Source organism: Pholcus phalangioides, unplaced genomic scaffold (assembly GCF_987345545.1).
Source record: "Pholcus phalangioides strain wild (caught in Gottingen) unplaced genomic scaffold, Ppha-v1.0 ptg000016l_1, whole genome shotgun sequence".
Classification (NCBI taxonomy): Eukaryota; Metazoa; Arthropoda; class Arachnida; order Araneae; family Pholcidae; genus Pholcus; species Pholcus phalangioides.
In genome coordinates, this window is record NW_028301609.1 from 7428004 (window position 1) to 7447463 (window position 19460).

Consider the following 19460-nt stretch of genomic DNA (forward strand, 5'->3'; position numbering starts at 1 on the left):
CTCCATTACTGCAAATAGCCAGTTTTGTCTGTGTGGGCGGAATTTCAGAAAGGGCGGCAAAAAATTTTGTTCCAGTATACAGTGAAACGATTCTTTCTGAAAGAAATCATGTTTTGTTTATCCGTACTTTAGCACCACTTTCCAATCTTTCATAGTCGCGCTGTCTTGTGACTTTGAAACTACAGATATATGTTAGAAAATAGTTTGACTGCTGCAAAGTACAGTACTGTATTTGAAAAAAAAATCTTGTGGGCTGAACCATGTGCCTTTCATGCATTGCAAGCACTACAAAGATATTTTTTCCATTCTAACAAAAATTTTCAATCCGAAAATATTTAATTTTTATTTATCCTCCCTTCACCCTGAAACATTTTTTCCCCTTTTTTGAAGTGCCACAAAAATTTTGAAACAATGAGAGAATCCTGTCTTTCCTTGAAAAAGCTGCTGGAAGTCTAGTAAAATTTACGAAATTATGGATATAAGGTTGCAGATCAGGATTGAGGCTATGGTCACATTTTCTGCAAAATATGAAAGAAAATCTTTTGTAAAAATGCGTTCAGTAGGTACAAAATGAGTAGACATCCATCCATGAATTATTAACGTTTTACTAAAGTTTTTTTTTTTTTTCTATATTAAACCCTGTTGCGGATTTATTTATTTTTTAAAATCAGTTTTCAGATTTTCCAAGCCAGTTCCCATGCTCGACTTTGTCCCCAAAAATTGCATTGGGATAATTAACCACGGCCCCTTATTTAGTGGGTTAGAGGGGGCAGTCTGGCGCCCCCCAAGCCAGAAATGAAATTGTAGTATCAAAAAACAAAAAATTATGGCATTTGTCCTGGGCCCCAGGGCTGGAGCCCTGTCATACCCACCCGTGCTGGGACCATGGTCACCCCTCCTTAATCCATCAATGCTAGGGTTATAGCAGGCCTTCCTGGGGCAGACTTTTTTCTGGGACTCACTTGAAAGGGTTATTATTATGTGAAATATATGCACATTTTTGTGGGGTCCCCACTCAAGGGGCTCTGGGGCAGCACCCCGGTTGCACCAGCCTAGTTAGGGGTCTGATCTAGGATGTGGAGTCATGCAGCAAGTGATGGGAGGCTGAGTTAAAAAGAAAATGATTAAATCATAACTTTTTAAAATTAATTCATACCTGATGAACATGAAAAATCGAAAGGTTTATTCTCTAATTTCCCCCCACCCATAACGGAATCTTTTTCCAAGACCAACAGTAAGGTTTGACTCAATGTATTAAACAGTGATTAAACTATTCTTTGACACAATGGGAGCTGTAATTCTCCGAAGACCCAAATGGATTTCAAAAATCTCTGGCAAGATTTTGATCTTAATCTGCTTTCCCAGTTTCTACATTTAGCACCTTGACTACATATGATGTTCCGATTGAAACGAAAATATATCCGTACCCGATTATCATACACTTTAAATATTCCTTCCATCTCGGCCATAATTTCATAATTAAAAAAAAAAAAAAAAAAAAATGAGTAACTTTGCCTGGTTTTAATTTATACAAAAATTGCCACGTTTTTAAGACAAATATTTGTCTATATATATATATATATATATATATATATATATTCTATTTGTCTTAAAAACGTGGCAATTTTTGTATAAAAAAAAATAAAATTATTATTATTTTTTTTAATTTTTGTCAAATAGCTGATATTAGCAGTGAAACTGTCTATGCTTTCAAATGTAGTTTTAATCTGTGATCTCAATGCCAAAAGCTTCTCTTCGCATCATAAACAGTCTGACTTTTATAACTCTAATTTTCAAGTTCTTATTTTGAGGAAAATTCAACAGGCCTCTGCACGAATTTAACCACTTTCCATTTGCCTCACAATCTGGGCAAGTGAGTGGTGGTTTGATTTCTTGCAGAGTCATGTTGAGTTTTTCTTCTGAAATTTATTTCCACATTGTATCAAATTGTCTGTACTTTAAAGTAAGTATTATAAACTTTTGTGGATGCTTTTTTGAAATATTAGAATTCAGCTGTATTTGCATTTTCTGGATCTTCATTCAATTAGTGTCTGAAAGTATTCGTCAAATTCTGTAGATTGTTCTTTACCCAGTGGGTGTTTAGCATACTCTCTCACAGTTAGTTGGTTATTCACTTCATTGGCTATTATGATGTGATGTTGTTATGAAGATTCCAATGTATACGTTTAAAAAAGGTGGCTCATTGAAAAGTAAATGTATCTTGGGATAAACTTTTTAAATTAAAATCTCATGTGTTCAAAAACTATTATAAATATCCCTCGGCAAAATTACGGCAGAAAATGCTTTATTTTTGTATTTTAGCGCTTGAAGTATTTCAGTTACTTCGTTTGTGTTTTGTATTAATTTATCAGTAATTTTTATTTTCCCCACTGTAAAATATAGGTGAAACATGAGCCACGAAGCATGAAGAATTCCTGTAATAAAGGGGAATGGGAAGAGGTCTTTCAGGTGATGTTTCTAGAGATTATGAACTACCATAATTTCCTACATATAATTCACATATGCAAATTTCGTTCACAGATAATGAAATCTTTAGCGATGCATACAATTGTTGAGATCTTTAAAAAAAATTTAACATCTACTTATATTCCTTTATCTCTGAAAAAAGAGAAGCTTCAGATGGCTACAATCCACATCCGCGCTATTAGGCAGATGGGTGAAAATGAAAATGGGTGACAAATGTTTTGGAATGGGACTTCCTCTCAGAAGAAAAAATTATATATATATACATTGAAAAATAAAGGCATTCGGCATTCAACAAAGTTAATGATTTTTTATGCTACTGTTTTATGCAGTGTTACCTCTGGCTAACAAAGATAATTTGTTCCAGAATCACATTCATTGGTCAAAGTCTCCTAGACTGGTACTGGTCTTTTCCTGGGTGACTTTTCTGATCTACAGAGGAGTATGCAAGAACATAGGAGGCCCTTGTCTTCCGAAACATAAAAATTTACATTTTTTGTAAAAAAAAATTAATATTGAAGAAATTGGAAAGCTAGTAATAACTCAAAACATCTCTTTCCCCCATGCTCTTAACTTTTGATTCGCCAGTGTTATCCCACAAAGGAAACTTGAACAAAAAAGAAACCCACCCACCCCCCCCCCCTTAAAATTTACCATTAAAGTTTCATTGTCCTGATAATTTGTGCTATAACCTTGTCTGTAAAATTTAACATCTTGGGCCTGCAGGTGATGTTTTGGGGACCTACCTGATTGCACGTACCAGAAGGATAACGGCTTCAAATTTACATACATGCTGTACTTTCAGAAAATACATTATTTTCCAATCTCATATTTTCATGTCTATGCTCACAAAATCATCATTCAAAAACACCCCCCCCCCCTCCCTCCTGCACTGGGTGCTGGTGGCATAATACTTGAATGGCCCCTTTTCATTAGAAGCCTTTTGTTCCCAGTCGGGTTTGTAGGTCTTCCCCTATGTCATGTCATATGACTTCAGAAGTTGGCGATCAATTTTTATGTAAATTATTTTATTTTGCTGCCTTCGTCTGAGGTGGTCATGTTACGTTGTTTTTAATAAAACTTTCCGGATACACCCATCCTTCGGGAACGCTTCGATATCTCTCTGAGATGGGAAGCGGGGTGTATCCGGTCTTCAAAGGTCAAAGGTCAGTTCATTTCTCTGTCTCGATACAAGCAAATGGAAATGATAAGCTCCTAGGAAGCACAGACCTTTCAATTTGCAAGAGTGCAAGCAACTGTGCATGGGAAAACATCTAATTCTAAGCTTTTTTATGCATTTTCTCTTGGCTTTATTTTCTATTTTATATGAAATGGTTCGAAAATTCTTGAGAAGTGGAGGTATACCTAGGTAAAGATTTCAAGGTGGACAGAAATTAATCTGGATCATGTGACATTAGTTTTGATGAATATTGGCGTGAAATTTAAGCTCACAACATGGTTGTGTTGTGTTAGCATGTACATTAATATAAAAAATAATGTTCATTAGCCGAATCCGTATTTATTAACCAAGGTTGAAAATCGTAAGCTGAGGTATCACTGCAGGTGCTATAAAAATATTTGTTAATTCTTTTATGTGATGTGATACATACATTATTGTAACATAATTGTGTATTTTTTTATCTGCTTTACAGAATGGAAGTGCCCCTCCCACGAAGAAAACTACAGCAGGTAGAAAAAGGAAATGTCCAATGTCAAAAGAAGAAGTAAGCCATTTGTTAATACAACCAGCTTCTGATAATGTGTGCAAGCTTGATCTTCTAATGTGTCATTATACAGAGCTATAGATATTGTGCTATTGGGTTGTTTTTCCAACATGTTATTTCACAGTCGAAATAATTTTGAAATTTATAGTTTGATTTATTGAAAAAATTAAAGTTCAACATTATTTCACTTAGAAAATTATTTTTATTTTTTTCTGTGCATCAAGGAAATGCCCAAAATCTTGCATGATCCGTGGTCGAATTGATTTACAATCAAGTGCCCATACATTTGGAACAAATTTGAATTTTGTACTGAAAAATCAAAATTCTAGGTGTACATTTAGTCCCTGAAAAAAAAATTACATGGCATTTGTTCCAAGTTAGGCATGGGTACTCTAACTAGGGACAATATAGTTTTTGTGTGTTGGGGTTTCATGTTTAAGTGCCTTAATTTTAATTTGAAACCAGTTGGATCTTTTTATAAAGAAGTCCTAAGACTATACCAGACTGAAAGCAGCTCAGAAATAACTATTCATCAAAAATAATGTTGTAACCTTCATAACAGAATCACAGAGTAAGTGCTCTGGTAAGAAAATATCACATCGCACCACCTATTAAAAAAAGTAACAAATGAACTTGAGAAGTAGAAAAGCGTTAATGTGTGTAGTGACTTTGGTTGACACGAACGAACAAAGAACAAAACATTGAAATGTTTAAAAAGCTAGAGACAAAAGTGTAGCATTCTCGCAGAGAGAAAAGTCAGTAATTAAGGGGTTTCTCACAATTTTTTATTTATCTTATTTTTTGAAACTTCATCAATGTCATCAACATCAGGAAATGAGAACAGAAAAAAAGTTTATATCAACAAATATGATTTTACACAAAGTACTTCATGTAAATGTTTGAAAACAACAATGACAATGCATTATTTAACTTGGGGCAACAGTGCCTCTTGTTGGACAGTGTTCCAAGTTTAGACAAACTTGATTTTTTTTTTTCCTACTCAAACCGGGCTGTATTAACAATAATGGCAATAACAGAAAGATTGAATCGTCATTCTATGGGGGGGGGGGGGTAAACTTTACCTAGCATCGCCCTAAATCAGAGAAACAATGCTTGTCTAAATGTAACTTTGTTACAGACCTTGGTAGTTCACTCTAAAAAAACTTACCACCGATTTTCCAGAAAACACTTGAAGAAAAGGTTTCTAGAACTGAAACGCTTTCTACACTATTTGAAACTATCATGTCAATACAAATACAATGGCACAACAGAAAATAATAATTGTTGGGCACAATACAAAATGCCCAACAAGGTGGCTGAGTTAACACAACGACAAACGAACGTGATGGCCTGCTTTAAACGTAATTAGCAACAACTACCAGGACTACCAATATAGTAAAACAAAAAGCCTTGAATCATCCCATGTTACATCGCTGTCTCAAGCACTTGAATGTACTGCAGACTTTGGAAATTGCTGGGTTATAGGTTTTGTTCATATTTTGCAGGAGCTTCCAACTGACAGTATTGTGCCGAGTCCTCGTACGACTGGGAGCTTGGTTGCTCATCATGATGATCTTATCACGAGGATGAAAAATTTTGAAATGCTTGAACTTGGGGGTCACATGATAAGACCCTGGTACTTTTCTCCTTATCCTCAGGTATTTATATAACTCTTTATATTAAGCCTAATATGTTTTAACTTGAGCTTTGCATCAATATTGAAATATGTTTATTACATATTTTTCCCCCCTTTCAAGGCTGAATTTTGTGTGATTTTTTTCTTCAGGAACTAGTTAATCTACCGTGCATATTTTTGTGTGAATTTTGCTTGAAGTATATGAAGTCAAGGACTTGTTTACTTCGTCACATGGTAAATCCTATTTTCTTACAAATCTAATGTTATGTATCAAAACTAGATTTTGATTCCAAATATTTGAATCTAGAAATCGCTTGTCTTAACATTTTCTTTGTAAGCTTACATTATTAACTTTAAAATGTCATAACTTAAAAAAAAATGGAAGTTGCGGAAAGGGGGAAAAATTAAATCGTAAAAGCAAAAAAAATTTAACCTTTAAATGCAAAATTTTTTTTTTTTTTTTGAGCTGATAATTTTTTTTTTATAGTTTGACATGTATAGAAAAGCCAAAAAAAACTATCTTGAATTTTACTGCTTACACAGCTCTTGAAGAGGCTGTATAGAGCCTTAAAGATCACCCATAAAATAAATGCATTGAAATGATATTATATTCGGTATGTAATTACCTTCTTTGTGATTGAAACTGTAGTAAGAAAAAAAATTGTATTGCAAAAACTTCAAGGTAAAAAAAAATGCAAATGAAACATTTAAACGAATTAGCAAAATCACAAATATTCATGTTCTGCAACAAACAGAATTTTTGTCGTTCATTGGGACATCTAACAGCAAATTCAAGACATAAAATGAAAAAAAAAATGAAAATTAACTTATGTGCAAAGTCGATTCTGAAAGTTTATCTTCAAACTGGCTGCAGTAATGAACGTCTAAAGGGCCCTTTGCATACATGCAAAGCTATACATTTAACCTTTGAACGCCCAATGTTCCCCAATTTGGAACATCGGTTTTATTAATTTGAAAAAAATGATAATTTTCTTAAATGTGTGAAAAAGCACTTGATTTTATTCCTCTGAATACATGAGATTCCAAACTTAATTTACAAAACAAAAATTTTATTCATTTGAGCACTTATGCCTAAATTTTTCATTTTTTTAATCACCTATTTTTAAGAAAGAGTAAAATTGAATTTCTTTGTTTTGATTTTAATGTTGTTTCTATGGACATCGACAAGTCCAGAAAACATACAAGAAATTTTTTTTTCATGAATTTTATAGTTATCTCTAAACTAAAGGATTAGAAGAGGAAATTACACAAAAAATTTAGAAAATTAATTCAAATCTTAATTCAGCCAGTAAAAGGTTAAGGGTTAATATTTTTCTGGCATGGCTCTGTCATAAATCAACATAATTTTTTGAGTTTTTAGTGTAACAAAAGGTCAGACTTTGAATCTGAAAAAACTTCGGGACAACACATGCGAAGACAATGTTCAATATTTTGTTGTAAAGGTGGCGATTCAAAGTTTCTAGTGATAAGAGTTTGATCTCAGTATGATGTCACAGGATAACACAATAGTGATGCAAACATGAAGTACAAAAACTGTCATGTTAAACTTGAAAAAAATTAGAATAGCTGCATACCACAGCATCTATAACCTTATATGAGGTGTCATTGGATTCATATTAGCAAGTTCTGCAAGAATGAAGTATAATAAAACCAATAAGAAGCATTTGAAAAAAAAAAATTATGATCAAAAATTAAGATTTTTTCTTCCAAATAATGTGAGATATGACTAATAAATTGTTTTTGAAGTATCAAAAATGATTTGACCGAATAGAATGACTTGTGGGGATTATAAAAAAATTCAAAGTGACTAATACTTTACTAATTTATGTTTTTATGCTAAAATATTGCAGCCGTGTCTCAACGCTGCCTACCCTAATTTTTTTTTTAATGTAAAATTTTAAAGGTATTTCAGTATAAAAATGAATGAACAGGAACATAGATATCTTTATCTAGTTTTTTGGGATCAAGTCAAATCTAAATCTTGGTTTTTTCACAGATTAGGATATCTGAAGTGGTTAGCATATATATAGTGAGAAATTACCATCTAGAAACCCATAAAAAATCAGATTCAAATGCTTTGAAATCATTTTCACTAACTGTATTTTCTCATCGATACATTTCATGATTGCATATTCTCTCTAACACACTCACTGATGTTTGGTTAACAATATAAAATTTGCATTTATTAACTGCAGTTTGTGTTATTTCAGGCCAAATGTAATCTCCGGCATCCTCCTGGTAATGAAATATACAGGAAAGACAAAATATCATTTTTTGAAATTGATGGCAGGAAAAACAAAGTAAGTGGTGAATGCAGAAGTTGATATGTAATGCAATGCTAGCATACAGGGTGTCCTTTAAGTCCTAATTTTACCTTTTTCCTCATTAACCATTCGCCGTAGAGATAGTTCTAATTTAAAAAATGCTCAAAATGTGTTCAGAAATCACTCTTCGTCAGTATCAACAGTGAAAATACAGTGTGCTATAAAATAAAAGAATCTAAACTTTTATATGGTGCCCCCCCCCCCCCTTCTAACTTACAATTGAGAAGTTTCCTGCCTCTTCTGAGGCCAAGAAAATAAATTTGATGTTTCCAAGTGTCACTGAGATATTTCAATTAAAAAATTGGTTATAAACAAAATTCATATAATTGATTTTAATTAAGGAGGGAATCATTGATAAATAATGCCAAATAATACATATGTAGTAGATTGCAATTAATGATTCTGCAAAGCAGAAATTGTATTGTTTTTAAAGTTATTTGTAGTGGTGGGGGGGTGTATGTAGACCATTTGGTTGTTTATTAATTTTTAATTTGCTTAGTTTCAGGGTTCAACAAGTAGAGTAGTCATTAAAAATTTCTGTCTGGTTGAAAAGAAATAATTTTGTATTTACTACTTCATAGTTTTGGGCAGTAACATTCATCATTCAAAATTATGGTGCCCATTTTGTGTACAGCATAGCTGCCAAGTCTCCCGAATTTTAGCTTCATCTCTCTCAACCTCCTGAAAAGTTCTTAAATCTCCTGAATTTTTACGAAAATCACAAAAATCCCTTATTGTCCCTAAAAATTCCTTACTTCATTTTAAAAGAATCCCCACTTCTGAAAACAGTTTCTAAGGAATTTCTTGTGGGGCAAAAAGTCTTTTGCCTCCCCCTTTTTTCCCCCCCTTTCGAAATGACGACACGTCGTAAATGGGGGAAGAGTAGAAAATTCCTTTTTTAAGGGAGTTTTACAAACCCTCTTATGTGGTAACAAGAAAAGTTGTTTGTCTTATTGTGCAGGGAAATGGCTCAGCAGCCAATACTCCTGGATAATAATTGAAGATTATAGTGACGCGCGCGTCACCTACAAAAGAGGAAGTAAAACTTCCTCTTTTGTAGAAGTTATGTACGTAAACATAAGTAACGATAAACAAAAATATTTAATCAATTTTAAAGATACTTATTCTCGATGAATTTCCTTTCATCAAACGTCCCAGAAAAACCCTGACTTTTTCTTTTTGTACAAGTTGTGTTATGGGCATAAACATCTGTCATGGTGGCAGGGCCGCACCTAGATGCTTGATCACCTGGGGCAAGCGCACACTTTGACGACCCCTTGCAATATAGAAGGAGAGGTTTCAGAATGAAATTTGCGTCCCTCAGGTCTAGCACCTGGGTTAGGGGGTAGGCTTAGGCCCTATTCTAGGTTTTATGACTGATGATACCCAATAACATTCAACTATCTTCTATATGTTTGGGGCATGCAGAGGCATAAACAATATTTACAATGCTCAGCAAAAAGCTAGAAATGAAAGTGCTTTATTTGTCAAAAATGATTACACTGACGTTGAGTGCAAAAATTTAAACAAATCCTTTTAAAAAAGGGATGAACAATGCAGTAAAACTATTTGGTCCACCTTGACTTATTTATATCGACCTCGTAATTTAAACATTTTGCACTGTGCTCTGGGAAGTGGTCTTGAAAGTCATTCTCGTCATTCTTAAACAACTTGCATGCCTTCATAATTTGCTGTGCATTGCCGAAGAGGGTTGACAGACTCTTCACTTTGGAAGACTGCAAAAAAAAAAATTAATTCATATTGTGAGGACAGACAGAAAAGAATTATCTGTGGTTGCTAGTTCCCTATTTTGGCCAAAAAGTGTTTTTGTAACCAAGTAATTTCTGTGAACTTTGAGGTACAAATGCGGTTCGATCTCTCTGTTAAAAGTCTCGCCACAGAGAGCAACAAGCCTACAACAAAACAATTATTCAATCATCACACTTCAGTCATAGTTTGAGAAATTGATGGCAGATGGTATCATTGCATATAACAAGCATTACACAGAAAAAACTTCACATTAGGTTCAGAACACATACATGAACATTTCAACATGTACCAATTCATTAGAGGTTTCGCAGAGGAATATGGATGAGATGCATGTGTGGTTTAGTAATAATGTCTTTCATTTTGCTTTGGCTCGAGTCAATCTTAAAGGATACTGAAATAGTGTGCTATGAAAAAAAAAATTTAATTTTTCAAAAAAAAAAAAAACGTTTTTAGGGATTTTCTTTTATTATGCTGTGATTATGTTGTCTTGGGGAGCTCCCCTGTCCTACTTTTTCTAATTTTTTGAGTGATAGCCCTGTGTCTGTTAACAGGAAGTGTTCATTAATACGTAATTAATATAATATGTTGAATTTCACCTAATCTGCCAAACGAAAGAGGATGGTAGACGAGCCCATATGCAGCATAAAACACCATAGCAACTCTGTCTCATCTCTAACCATTTTTGAGTTATGGCGGATATAAGGGAAATGTATTTAATCTGAAAAAATACCCAAATTTGTGTGAACCCAAGTTTCTAAACACCTACATGCAAACTAAGAACCTATTTGGAAGGAGCAGAAAAATCCTATAAGGTGGCATCATTTCCATTAAGATATCTGGATTTAATTTTGATCTACAAGTGCTAAGAGATTTTCTAAGTACAAAATCTTGAATTGTCACCAAAATCTACTAAAATGTCTTAGACAAATATTGATTTCAGTGTTGTATTGCAAACTAAATTTCTCCTGAACTAGAACATCGATATGGGGTTTATTGTAAGATTTTTTGAAAGCTGGTGGGGTGGAATGGACTAGTTTTGGGTAAATTTGACCGATTAAGCTAGAAGGGTGTTTGCAAAATTGACAGTAACCAATTTTTATTTTCTGCTTCTCTAGTATTTCTGTGCTTGTAGCTTAGCAATAAATCCTGATTAAATGATGGAAATGGTGTCACATTATAGGATTTTTTCTGCTCTTCCCAAATGTGTGCTTTGTTTGAGTGTAGGTCTTTCGGAAACTTCACAAATTTGGGTTTTTAGACTTGACTCATTCTCCCTTCTATCCACTATAGCTCGAAAACAGAGATAGGGCAGAGTTGCCATGGTGTTTAATGCTCCATGTGGGCTTTTTTGTCACCCTTTTTTGTTTGGCAGATTTTGAAATTTATAAGAAAATATGAAATTCACTGTATATAGCAAAATAAGCAGGAGTGCCTGCTTATGAGAAATGTCCCTTAATTGGATGCAGGATCAACATTTGGAGGGGACGAAAATTTTATTCTGGAGAAATTTTGAGTTACCACCCTTCAAAAAGAATTTGAATTAACAGAAATTGATTAATATAGCACATAAAGAGCATTCACTTTCAATATTTTAATTTTTTTCACCAAAATATAAATTTTTTTACTAATTTTTTGTCAATTTGGAGGGGGCAGAGACCTCATTTGCCCTTTCCCCTGCATACGCCTCTGACGGGAGGTTCCATTGAATTTGATTACAAAAAAAAAATGTTTTAAATAAAATACCAATCTGGATAGTTGAATATTCAGGTTTTTGCATTCATTAGAGGTAAAAATATGATTTTAAATATTATAAAGCTCATAAAATATTGGGAAAGTTTTTTTTTCAGAACTCCATGTGTCGGGAACCATGTCATGACATATGATTAAATTAAACTACATTATGAAATTAACGAAATATATGTGTTAAGGAACAAAAGAACTTGTAAAATAAAAGTGATACGATACATATTGCATTTAATCTTTCAATTATTTTACTCGCCCCAAATTATGATGATAATAAAACTGTCACTCTCCTCACCTTTTCTCTGGTTTTTAATCCAATTCACATCTTGATCATGGGTTCACCCACTCACTTCAAAATTAATTAAAAGCATATCATGGAACCACTAACCACCACTTCGGTGAAAATTCTAGAAACCTTGCCCTTAAATATTCTCAATTATATATTTACTGGAACATTTTCTCCATGCAAGTGTCTGATTCTCTCTATTCATAACGTCACCTGAATACTTGGTTTCTTTGTTCAGGCCAAAAACCCCTCCAATTGATTGAGAAAACATGTCGGACTGATTTGTGATAGGTGTGAGGATTTAAAAAAAAAAAGTGAAATATGTCATAAGAATGTATCAATATATGGTGCCAATTCTGTTGATGTGTCACAAAGTAATTTCTTTTATGAACAAAAATGACTGCGTTGTGGGACTTCTAAGCTTGAAAAAGAATTTAAGAACGTTTTCTTCTGATGAATATATGTGAAGTAGATATTTTAGAATGAATACTTTAATGGGGGGAGCCTCACCACATATGTAAGATATCTAGATGAGTTTTTGCAAATAGTTCTTTTCTTTCTCTTATAAGCAAAGATTAGAGCCATTCTTGCGCTGTTGAAAAAAAAATTTTGTGTTGAATGTTGTATACCTCTATTGCGATACTAAACAAGCAATTTGTGTTTTCAGGTGTATGCTCAAAATCTCTGCCTGCTAGCCAAGTGTTTTCTAGATCACAAGACTTTGTTTTACGACACAGATCCTTTTCTGTTTTATGTGATGACCGAATTAGACTTTAGGGGCTTTCATATTGTTGGATACTTCTCTAAAGTGAGTAAACAAATTTTTTTTCTGGGCTATAAACAGTTTGGAACATGACAACTTTAATTATAGACACCTTATAACCTACTTTAGAAACTGCATATTCCACTTCTATCACAAGAATCTTGGTTTTAAAATTTCCCCTTGCCATTCATTATTTTTTTTCAATAGGAAAAAGAATCAACTGAAGACTATAATGTGGCATGTATTTTAACGTTACCTCCATATCAGCGGAAAGGGTTTGGTAAAATGCTCATAGAATTTAGTAAGTATGATTCATCTTTCTGATATAAATTTGTTAATGCTTTTTTTTTTAATTATTGGTGTTTTGGGGTTTTTAGATACTGGTTTTGTGTATGTATTTTGCAATTTTTTGGAGTTTGCCAGCATTTTGTACAGTCAAGTATTTTTTTTCATTTGTATTTGGCATAAGAATCTGGTATTGTTTCAAAATGACATTGTAATAAATTGTGGTGGTTTTTTTTTTTCTCAGGTTACGAATTATCAAAATTTGAAGGGAAAACAGGGTCTCCAGAAAAGCCTCTCTCTGACTTGGGTCTTCTGTCATATCGTAGTTACTGGTCAGAGACTATACTAGAAATTTTAGTTAACATGAAGCCAGAAGAAAATAGTGAAAGACCTCAAACGACAATACAGTAAGAGATATTCCTTTAATGCTTTTTTGTTTGTAGAATCTTATCATAACTACGTTTAGTACCTTAAAAATTGGCTCTTCTTGGCTACATATGATGTTCTGATTGAATGAACATACTTTCTTACTCGAATATCACATCATAATTAAAATATCCCTTCCAATCTCAGCTATAATCCATTTTTCACAGAAAATTGTGTAACTCTAAAATTGCATAAATTGAAGTTCTCTCTAAACCGTCCCACCCGGGGGGCCATTTCCTGAAGTTAAGAGAGGCTACTAATGCCTCTACTTCAGCACCTCATGACACAGTGCGTGAAATTAGGAAGGCAGAGTCATGTGTCTCCAGTGGTGTAGATGGTAGCATGCTTGCCTGGTATGCAAGAGGGCCTGGGTTCGAGTCCCAGCGGAGACGTGATGACTTTTCTTTCTGAGCTCGCCTCGGCATAATATCCGGAAAAAAACTGTTTCCTTGATATCTCTGGCTGAGAAAGAAGCCATCTATATATGGTCGGCTGAAGTTGGTTTTCTGTGGTTCCCAACTTCAAGGCGCAAATGTGAGCCGATCTCCCCGTTAAAAAGTCTCGCCACAGAGAGCAACAGTCCTACAAAGAGAAATCATTCAATCATAACACTTCACTCATAGTTAGAAAAGCTGGTGGCAGATTGCAGCACTACACATAACAAGCATTACAGAGAAACAAAAAAAAACCTTCACGTCAGGTTTCACTACACGTACACGCACATTCCCGCATGTACCGATTCGTTGGGGGTTCCGCGGGGTGGGGGGTGTGGGCGGGGTGCATGTGTGATGTAGCAGTAGTAGGTAAGGCCTCCAAAAAATGGCTTGGGGATCCATGATGTTCTTAAGTCAGCCACCTCGTTAGGCAATTTGCCTGTTGCATTGTATTTGTATTTATAAGTAGCCTAAGTTGGAGCCTGATTGTATACACTAATTCTGGCCCTGTGCTACTACATTAATGTCAGACATGTCTACATGCTGTCAGACTTAAGACACAGATTACTTTATGAAAAGCCTATCTTTTGTACATTGACTGCAACATATACCTCACCACACAAACACAAAATCTTGTGTACTGCAGTAAAATTTTAGTTACATATTTAACATCTCTTTGATTGTGTTAAACTGCAAATTTTTTTAAAGTTCTTTTGTAGATACTTTGATATGATTTCATTCACGGTCAAACACTCCTTTTATACGCAGTAAAAATTTTATATAACAACAGTGACCCTTATACTCTTACAGTTGATGCTCATTGTAACGGCAATTCCATTACAAAGACCAGTACAATAAGTCACAAGTTGTTTCTTATTCACCCCCCCCCCCCCCAAAGCAGAATATGTCAAAATCAGTGGCGTACATCACACAACAATCTGGAAGAATTTTAAGAAAAATCTAAAAAAAACACTATTTTTGTGGGAATTTTTTCTGCAGAACATTTCCAGTCAGCCTAGCCCTCGTTGTATAACAATGCAAAACATTCTGTTTTTGGGTTTATCCTTGTGATATTTTTCATCCAGTGTAACTACCTGTAAAGATAATTCAGTCCAGTTCAATGTCCAGATTTAGTATACAGTGATACCTCGACTAACGAAGGTATTCATTCTGACATCACAATTGTTAATCGAAACACTAATTTCCCATAGGTTTCTATGAAAAATCATTTTATTTGTTCCGGAAATTGTCAAAAATTTTAGAGACAGGTTTTATAAATATATATATAATGACAGAAGGCTGAGAGATGAGCAACTTCCTGATTGGATGAAGGAGAATTTAAAGGAAGATAAGATACTAGAAATATTTTAGTTTACACTGTGTAGTTCGTGAGTAAAATAGAGATATAGTGGTGGGGTGTACACTATGTGATACTGGGAGTGTGCATGCATTCTCTTAAAACATTCAAGTTTAGATTTTTTGTACAAAAAGGAATTTTGTCTCGGTGTAATTGTTCTTTTACATGACATGACTCAAAAGCTATATGTAAGAGAAATTGAGATATGTCTGGAAAGTGAGGCAGAGACATAAATTAGACTTGAGAGACAGTAATTCTGATGAGGGCGAGTGGCGGTAAGATCGTCTACCACCATGAAGACTGCTGATGTTTGGTCTACCACCATGAAGACTGCTGATGTTTGGTCTACAACCGTGAAGGTTGCTATCATGGTTGCAGGCTCAAACCCAGGGGAGAATATAGATAGCATATTTTCCTAACGAGCTTGAGGCGGCCACTGATAAATGGTACCTTCATTTTCAACCCAACTCATTAATGGCAGTAAATTGCAATTAAGCGATATGGCCAGGGTTGGTGTTTGGTGAAGTTATTCTGGTGGCAGTGGAGAAAATTCAGTTCGCAACTCGGCAGCGTTGTGTTAGCGTGTGGATCCATATCAACAAAAATGTTTGTTAGCAAAGTTGGAAGGAAATCTTCCTTGGCCAAAACATCTGAGGCATAAGCGGAGTTGTTCATTAGCAAAGATATTGCTGTGTTTGACTGCTGATGTTTGGTGAATTCAGAATAATCTGCTTCTAATGGTGACTGACACAATGAGATTTGGCAAATACCTGAGTGTGACTGTTGCATGACTGACCCCTCCATTTCTCAAAGTCTAGGACTGTCAGAATAAAAATTTAAGAGTATGAAAGTAGGGGTGGAAACTCTGCGCCAATTGCGACGCACTGCACTAAAATTAGCATCTTGCGCCATCCTGCTCCAATAGTGTATTTTCGTATTTTTCTGTGCCAAATAGCGAATTTTGCTTTAGTATTCCTGGAATTTTGGAAAGGACACCAGAAATTTTTTGTTCCTTCTTGCCGCGAAATGATTCTTTCCTAGAAGAGCATAATTTATTCCACTGTACTTAAAACTAGTGCTTTATTTAAACTATCAGACTTTCCATCATGAAACCCCGATAATATCCATAATCGTGCAAATGAAGATGGTTTGCAATGGTCTTTCAGCTTTAAAGCGCAAATGTAAATCAGTTTCTGTTTTCAGAAAAAAAAGTTGTCACTGGAAGCAGCAGAAATTACTGTAGTCGATCGTCATTGCATCCAATTCTGATGTTCTATGAAAATAATTTTCATTCCGGGAGTAAGAAGCGCATGTCTGCCGAATTATGAATGCTAATTTAAAAACTTTTCCAAATATCAAGCGTTAAATCAGCAATGTTGCCAAATAACAAGTGTTAAATCGCCAAATAACGAGTGTCAGATCGCTAATCTCGCTAAATAATGAGTGCTGAATTGCCAAACATCATGTTGATTCTTCCGAAATTCTCTCCCATTTTGCAACAATTTCTTTCTGAGTATGAAAAAATTTATAAAAAAAACTTATAAAAAAAATTTAGCCCATCTGAAGTGCTGCTGTTCCAGACAGCAAATAGTGCCATCAGTAAGCAAAAATCATCTTAAATAGACTGGTGTGAAATATTTTATGATTTTATGACAGCCACTCTTTCAAACAAGGTGTCAAAAGGCTGAAACACCAAAAACTAAAAACAAGCTGAAAAAAGATGTTTGGTAACAAAAGACAGTTGTTTTATTTTGAAAAAGGGGTGAGGGTTAATGTAAATATTTCTGTAAGTTAATTTTGCTGCTCCCAAATGGACTTCCCACCCCTGTGAAAGTTTAATCGCAAAATAAAAGCATGTCGTCCAATGGGCATTCATAATGAATCGTTGCTTTTCAGATAAGAATATACACAAGAAGGGGAAATCTGCCTGCCTCATCTATGACCATTAATATACAGGTTGATTATTTTTAAACTGACACTACTCAGACCTATGTAGCTCCTGTTCTGATTGATGTATTTTGTTGAAATTTGGTATATGCGTTATATGGACCATGGGGGAATTGGAAAACTGCAATTAAAAAAAGTGCAGTTTTTCCAGTGGTCAGAGATTAAACTTTTTTTATTGAAGTTCCCCCTTCCCCCCATCCTGGTCCATACAACCTATGTACCAAGTTTCAATTAAATGTGTCCATCAGAAAATGTGCGACATAGGTCTGAGTGGTGACCGTTTAATTATAACCACCTTGTACATCAAATTGCCTTTTCTAACACATTATTCTGGATCTGCACCTTTCCACACTACTGTCAGATCAGACAAAACACGTTCTCTGTTCCTTCCAGGGTATTAGCCCTTTGAATGTGTGGGTTAGGCCATGCTGTGGAGTTTCACGCTACTGTAACTATGAAAAAGGGTCAATCAAAATATTGTACATGCTTTCCATTCAGTTGTAATGAATTTTGCAGCATCACAAAAAAATACACTATGTCCGATATTTTAATTGTGCATCTATTTTTTTTTTTTTTTTAGGGAAATTTCAGAAATGACAAGCATAAAAAAAGAAGATGTGATATCAACCCTCCAGTATTTGAACTTAATCCACTATTACAAGGGACAGTATATTCTGACCTTAACAAACGATGTCCTGGAGGCATACAGAAGAGCAGCTGCCAAACGGACAGTGCGAATAGACCCGAAATGCTTACACTGGACTCCGAAAGACTGGTCAAAGCGAGGGAAATGGTGAATTTGTATGCCCGTACTGTTCTACCGCATAACTTAAAACTAGGTGTCTGTTAGTGTGACTGACTGACTGTGGAGTAGGAAAAATTTTTGCCCACAGAGAAGTCTTTTCCACTCTTAATGGCATCGAGGAAAATTCTACCTTAGGTTTTCTCTCGAGTTGTTCATCTCCATTGCTTTCCGAATGGGAGCTCTCAACATAGTCATTCCATCATCCGAAGGACCTCATTAATTCGTACAAAGCTCAGACTGTGATGAAGTTCACCGTGTCCAAAAGAAAAGTAAATGTCAGTTGAATAATCTTCACTGTATTATCAATTCGCTTCAGCGTCGTCGTGCCAGTTAATTGTCTAAAGTCAACCAATCTTCTCCTCCTGATCGCATTTAGTGCATCCTGTGATTTTATTGTGATAGCTCCAAAAAAGGAAAAGCCCTTTTTTGTAATTTTTCTGTAGCATTGTACTGAAAATTCAGTGTTTTCTGGTCAGCTCGTCAACTTAATATGCTGTAAGCACTAAGGTGGTTACGAGATAAGAGGGGTGTAAAATTTGAATTTTTAGTTACTGTGGTGTATTTATTTAGATTACCAATGTTGATGGTTTTTGAACAGGGCTGGACAAATCCCAGATGCCGGGTTGCCATGGCAACTAAAAAAATTGGTATTGGCACCAGAAATTTTCCTTGTGTGGTTACTGAATTGCTAGCTGAGGGCAGCGCAAAACATTTGAAATTTATAGCAATGCATTTGCCGACGTGAAAGAGGGTCACTATACCCTGAAAAATTAAAAAAAGAACCATTGTTTTGGACCTTTCTCTTCAGGGAAAAAACATTTTTGCCGCCAAAAAGATTGTTCTTGCACCTAGATTTTTTTTTTTTTTTTTTTTTTTTTGCGATTTATCCAGCCCTGCTTTAGGGTTTTACATAAGTCAGATTCAATTTTTTTGATTTGCATATACTTTGTATTATACATGAATTATGGGTATTGTTTTAAGATTTTTTTTCATTTGTTCCCGATTCTCTTATGAGCGATATAATTTGTTGAAGTTTCGTAATCAAATATTACATTTTTTTTAATATTGAACGAAGCATCTTAATCTGATGAGTATCAAGTTTTTCGTGACACCTTAAAGATTATTATACAGACGAAGATCTTGAGTACCCATGTCCATATACATTTCATAGCTAGCTCAACAAGCTTTAAGCTGGTGGACGAAAATTCAGCCTGTGAATGATAACTATTGTGCAGATCTGGCTTAACTCAATTGCCCTCAGTGTAGTTTTTGTTTGTTGTTTTTCGAAAACTTGGTTGAAAATTGTGACATTTCATTGATTGTTGTTAATGCTCATTTATCTAAAAGAATTTGAAATATGCAGGAAAAATCTTTGGTATCTCATTGCCAAAACATCTAAATAGTTGGTTTTTGGCTGCTGAATTCTAGAAAATGCAACATAGTACAGATAGTACA

The 19460-nt window shown here is 34.6% G+C and overlaps 1 protein-coding gene and 1 non-coding gene across 2 annotated transcripts in view; both read left to right on the plus strand.

Moving 5' to 3' along the window:
* Tip60 (Histone acetyltransferase Tip60) overlaps nucleotides 1-18660 on the plus strand; it is a 40110-nt gene extending 21450 nt beyond the window's left edge. Inside the window, exons 7-15 of the mRNA XM_089245931.1 lie at nucleotides 2404-2469; nucleotides 4137-4208; nucleotides 5714-5866; nucleotides 5995-6078; nucleotides 8076-8165; nucleotides 12656-12796; nucleotides 12959-13052; nucleotides 13281-13443; nucleotides 17781-18660. Of these exons, the coding sequence (XP_089102057.1) occupies nucleotides 2404-2469; nucleotides 4137-4208; nucleotides 5714-5866; nucleotides 5995-6078; nucleotides 8076-8165; nucleotides 12656-12796; nucleotides 12959-13052; nucleotides 13281-13443; nucleotides 17781-17997 (1080 nt within the window). The 3' untranslated portion in view covers nucleotides 17998-18660. The remainder of the gene's footprint in view (nucleotides 1-2403; nucleotides 2470-4136; nucleotides 4209-5713; nucleotides 5867-5994; nucleotides 6079-8075; nucleotides 8166-12655; nucleotides 12797-12958; nucleotides 13053-13280; nucleotides 13444-17780) is intronic.
* Nucleotides 13781-13854, plus strand: TRNAT-GGU (transfer RNA threonine (anticodon GGU)). The gene has a single exon. It is a non-coding gene; the product is annotated as a tRNA-Thr (tRNA).
* Nucleotides 18661-19460: the final 800 nt, after the last annotated feature.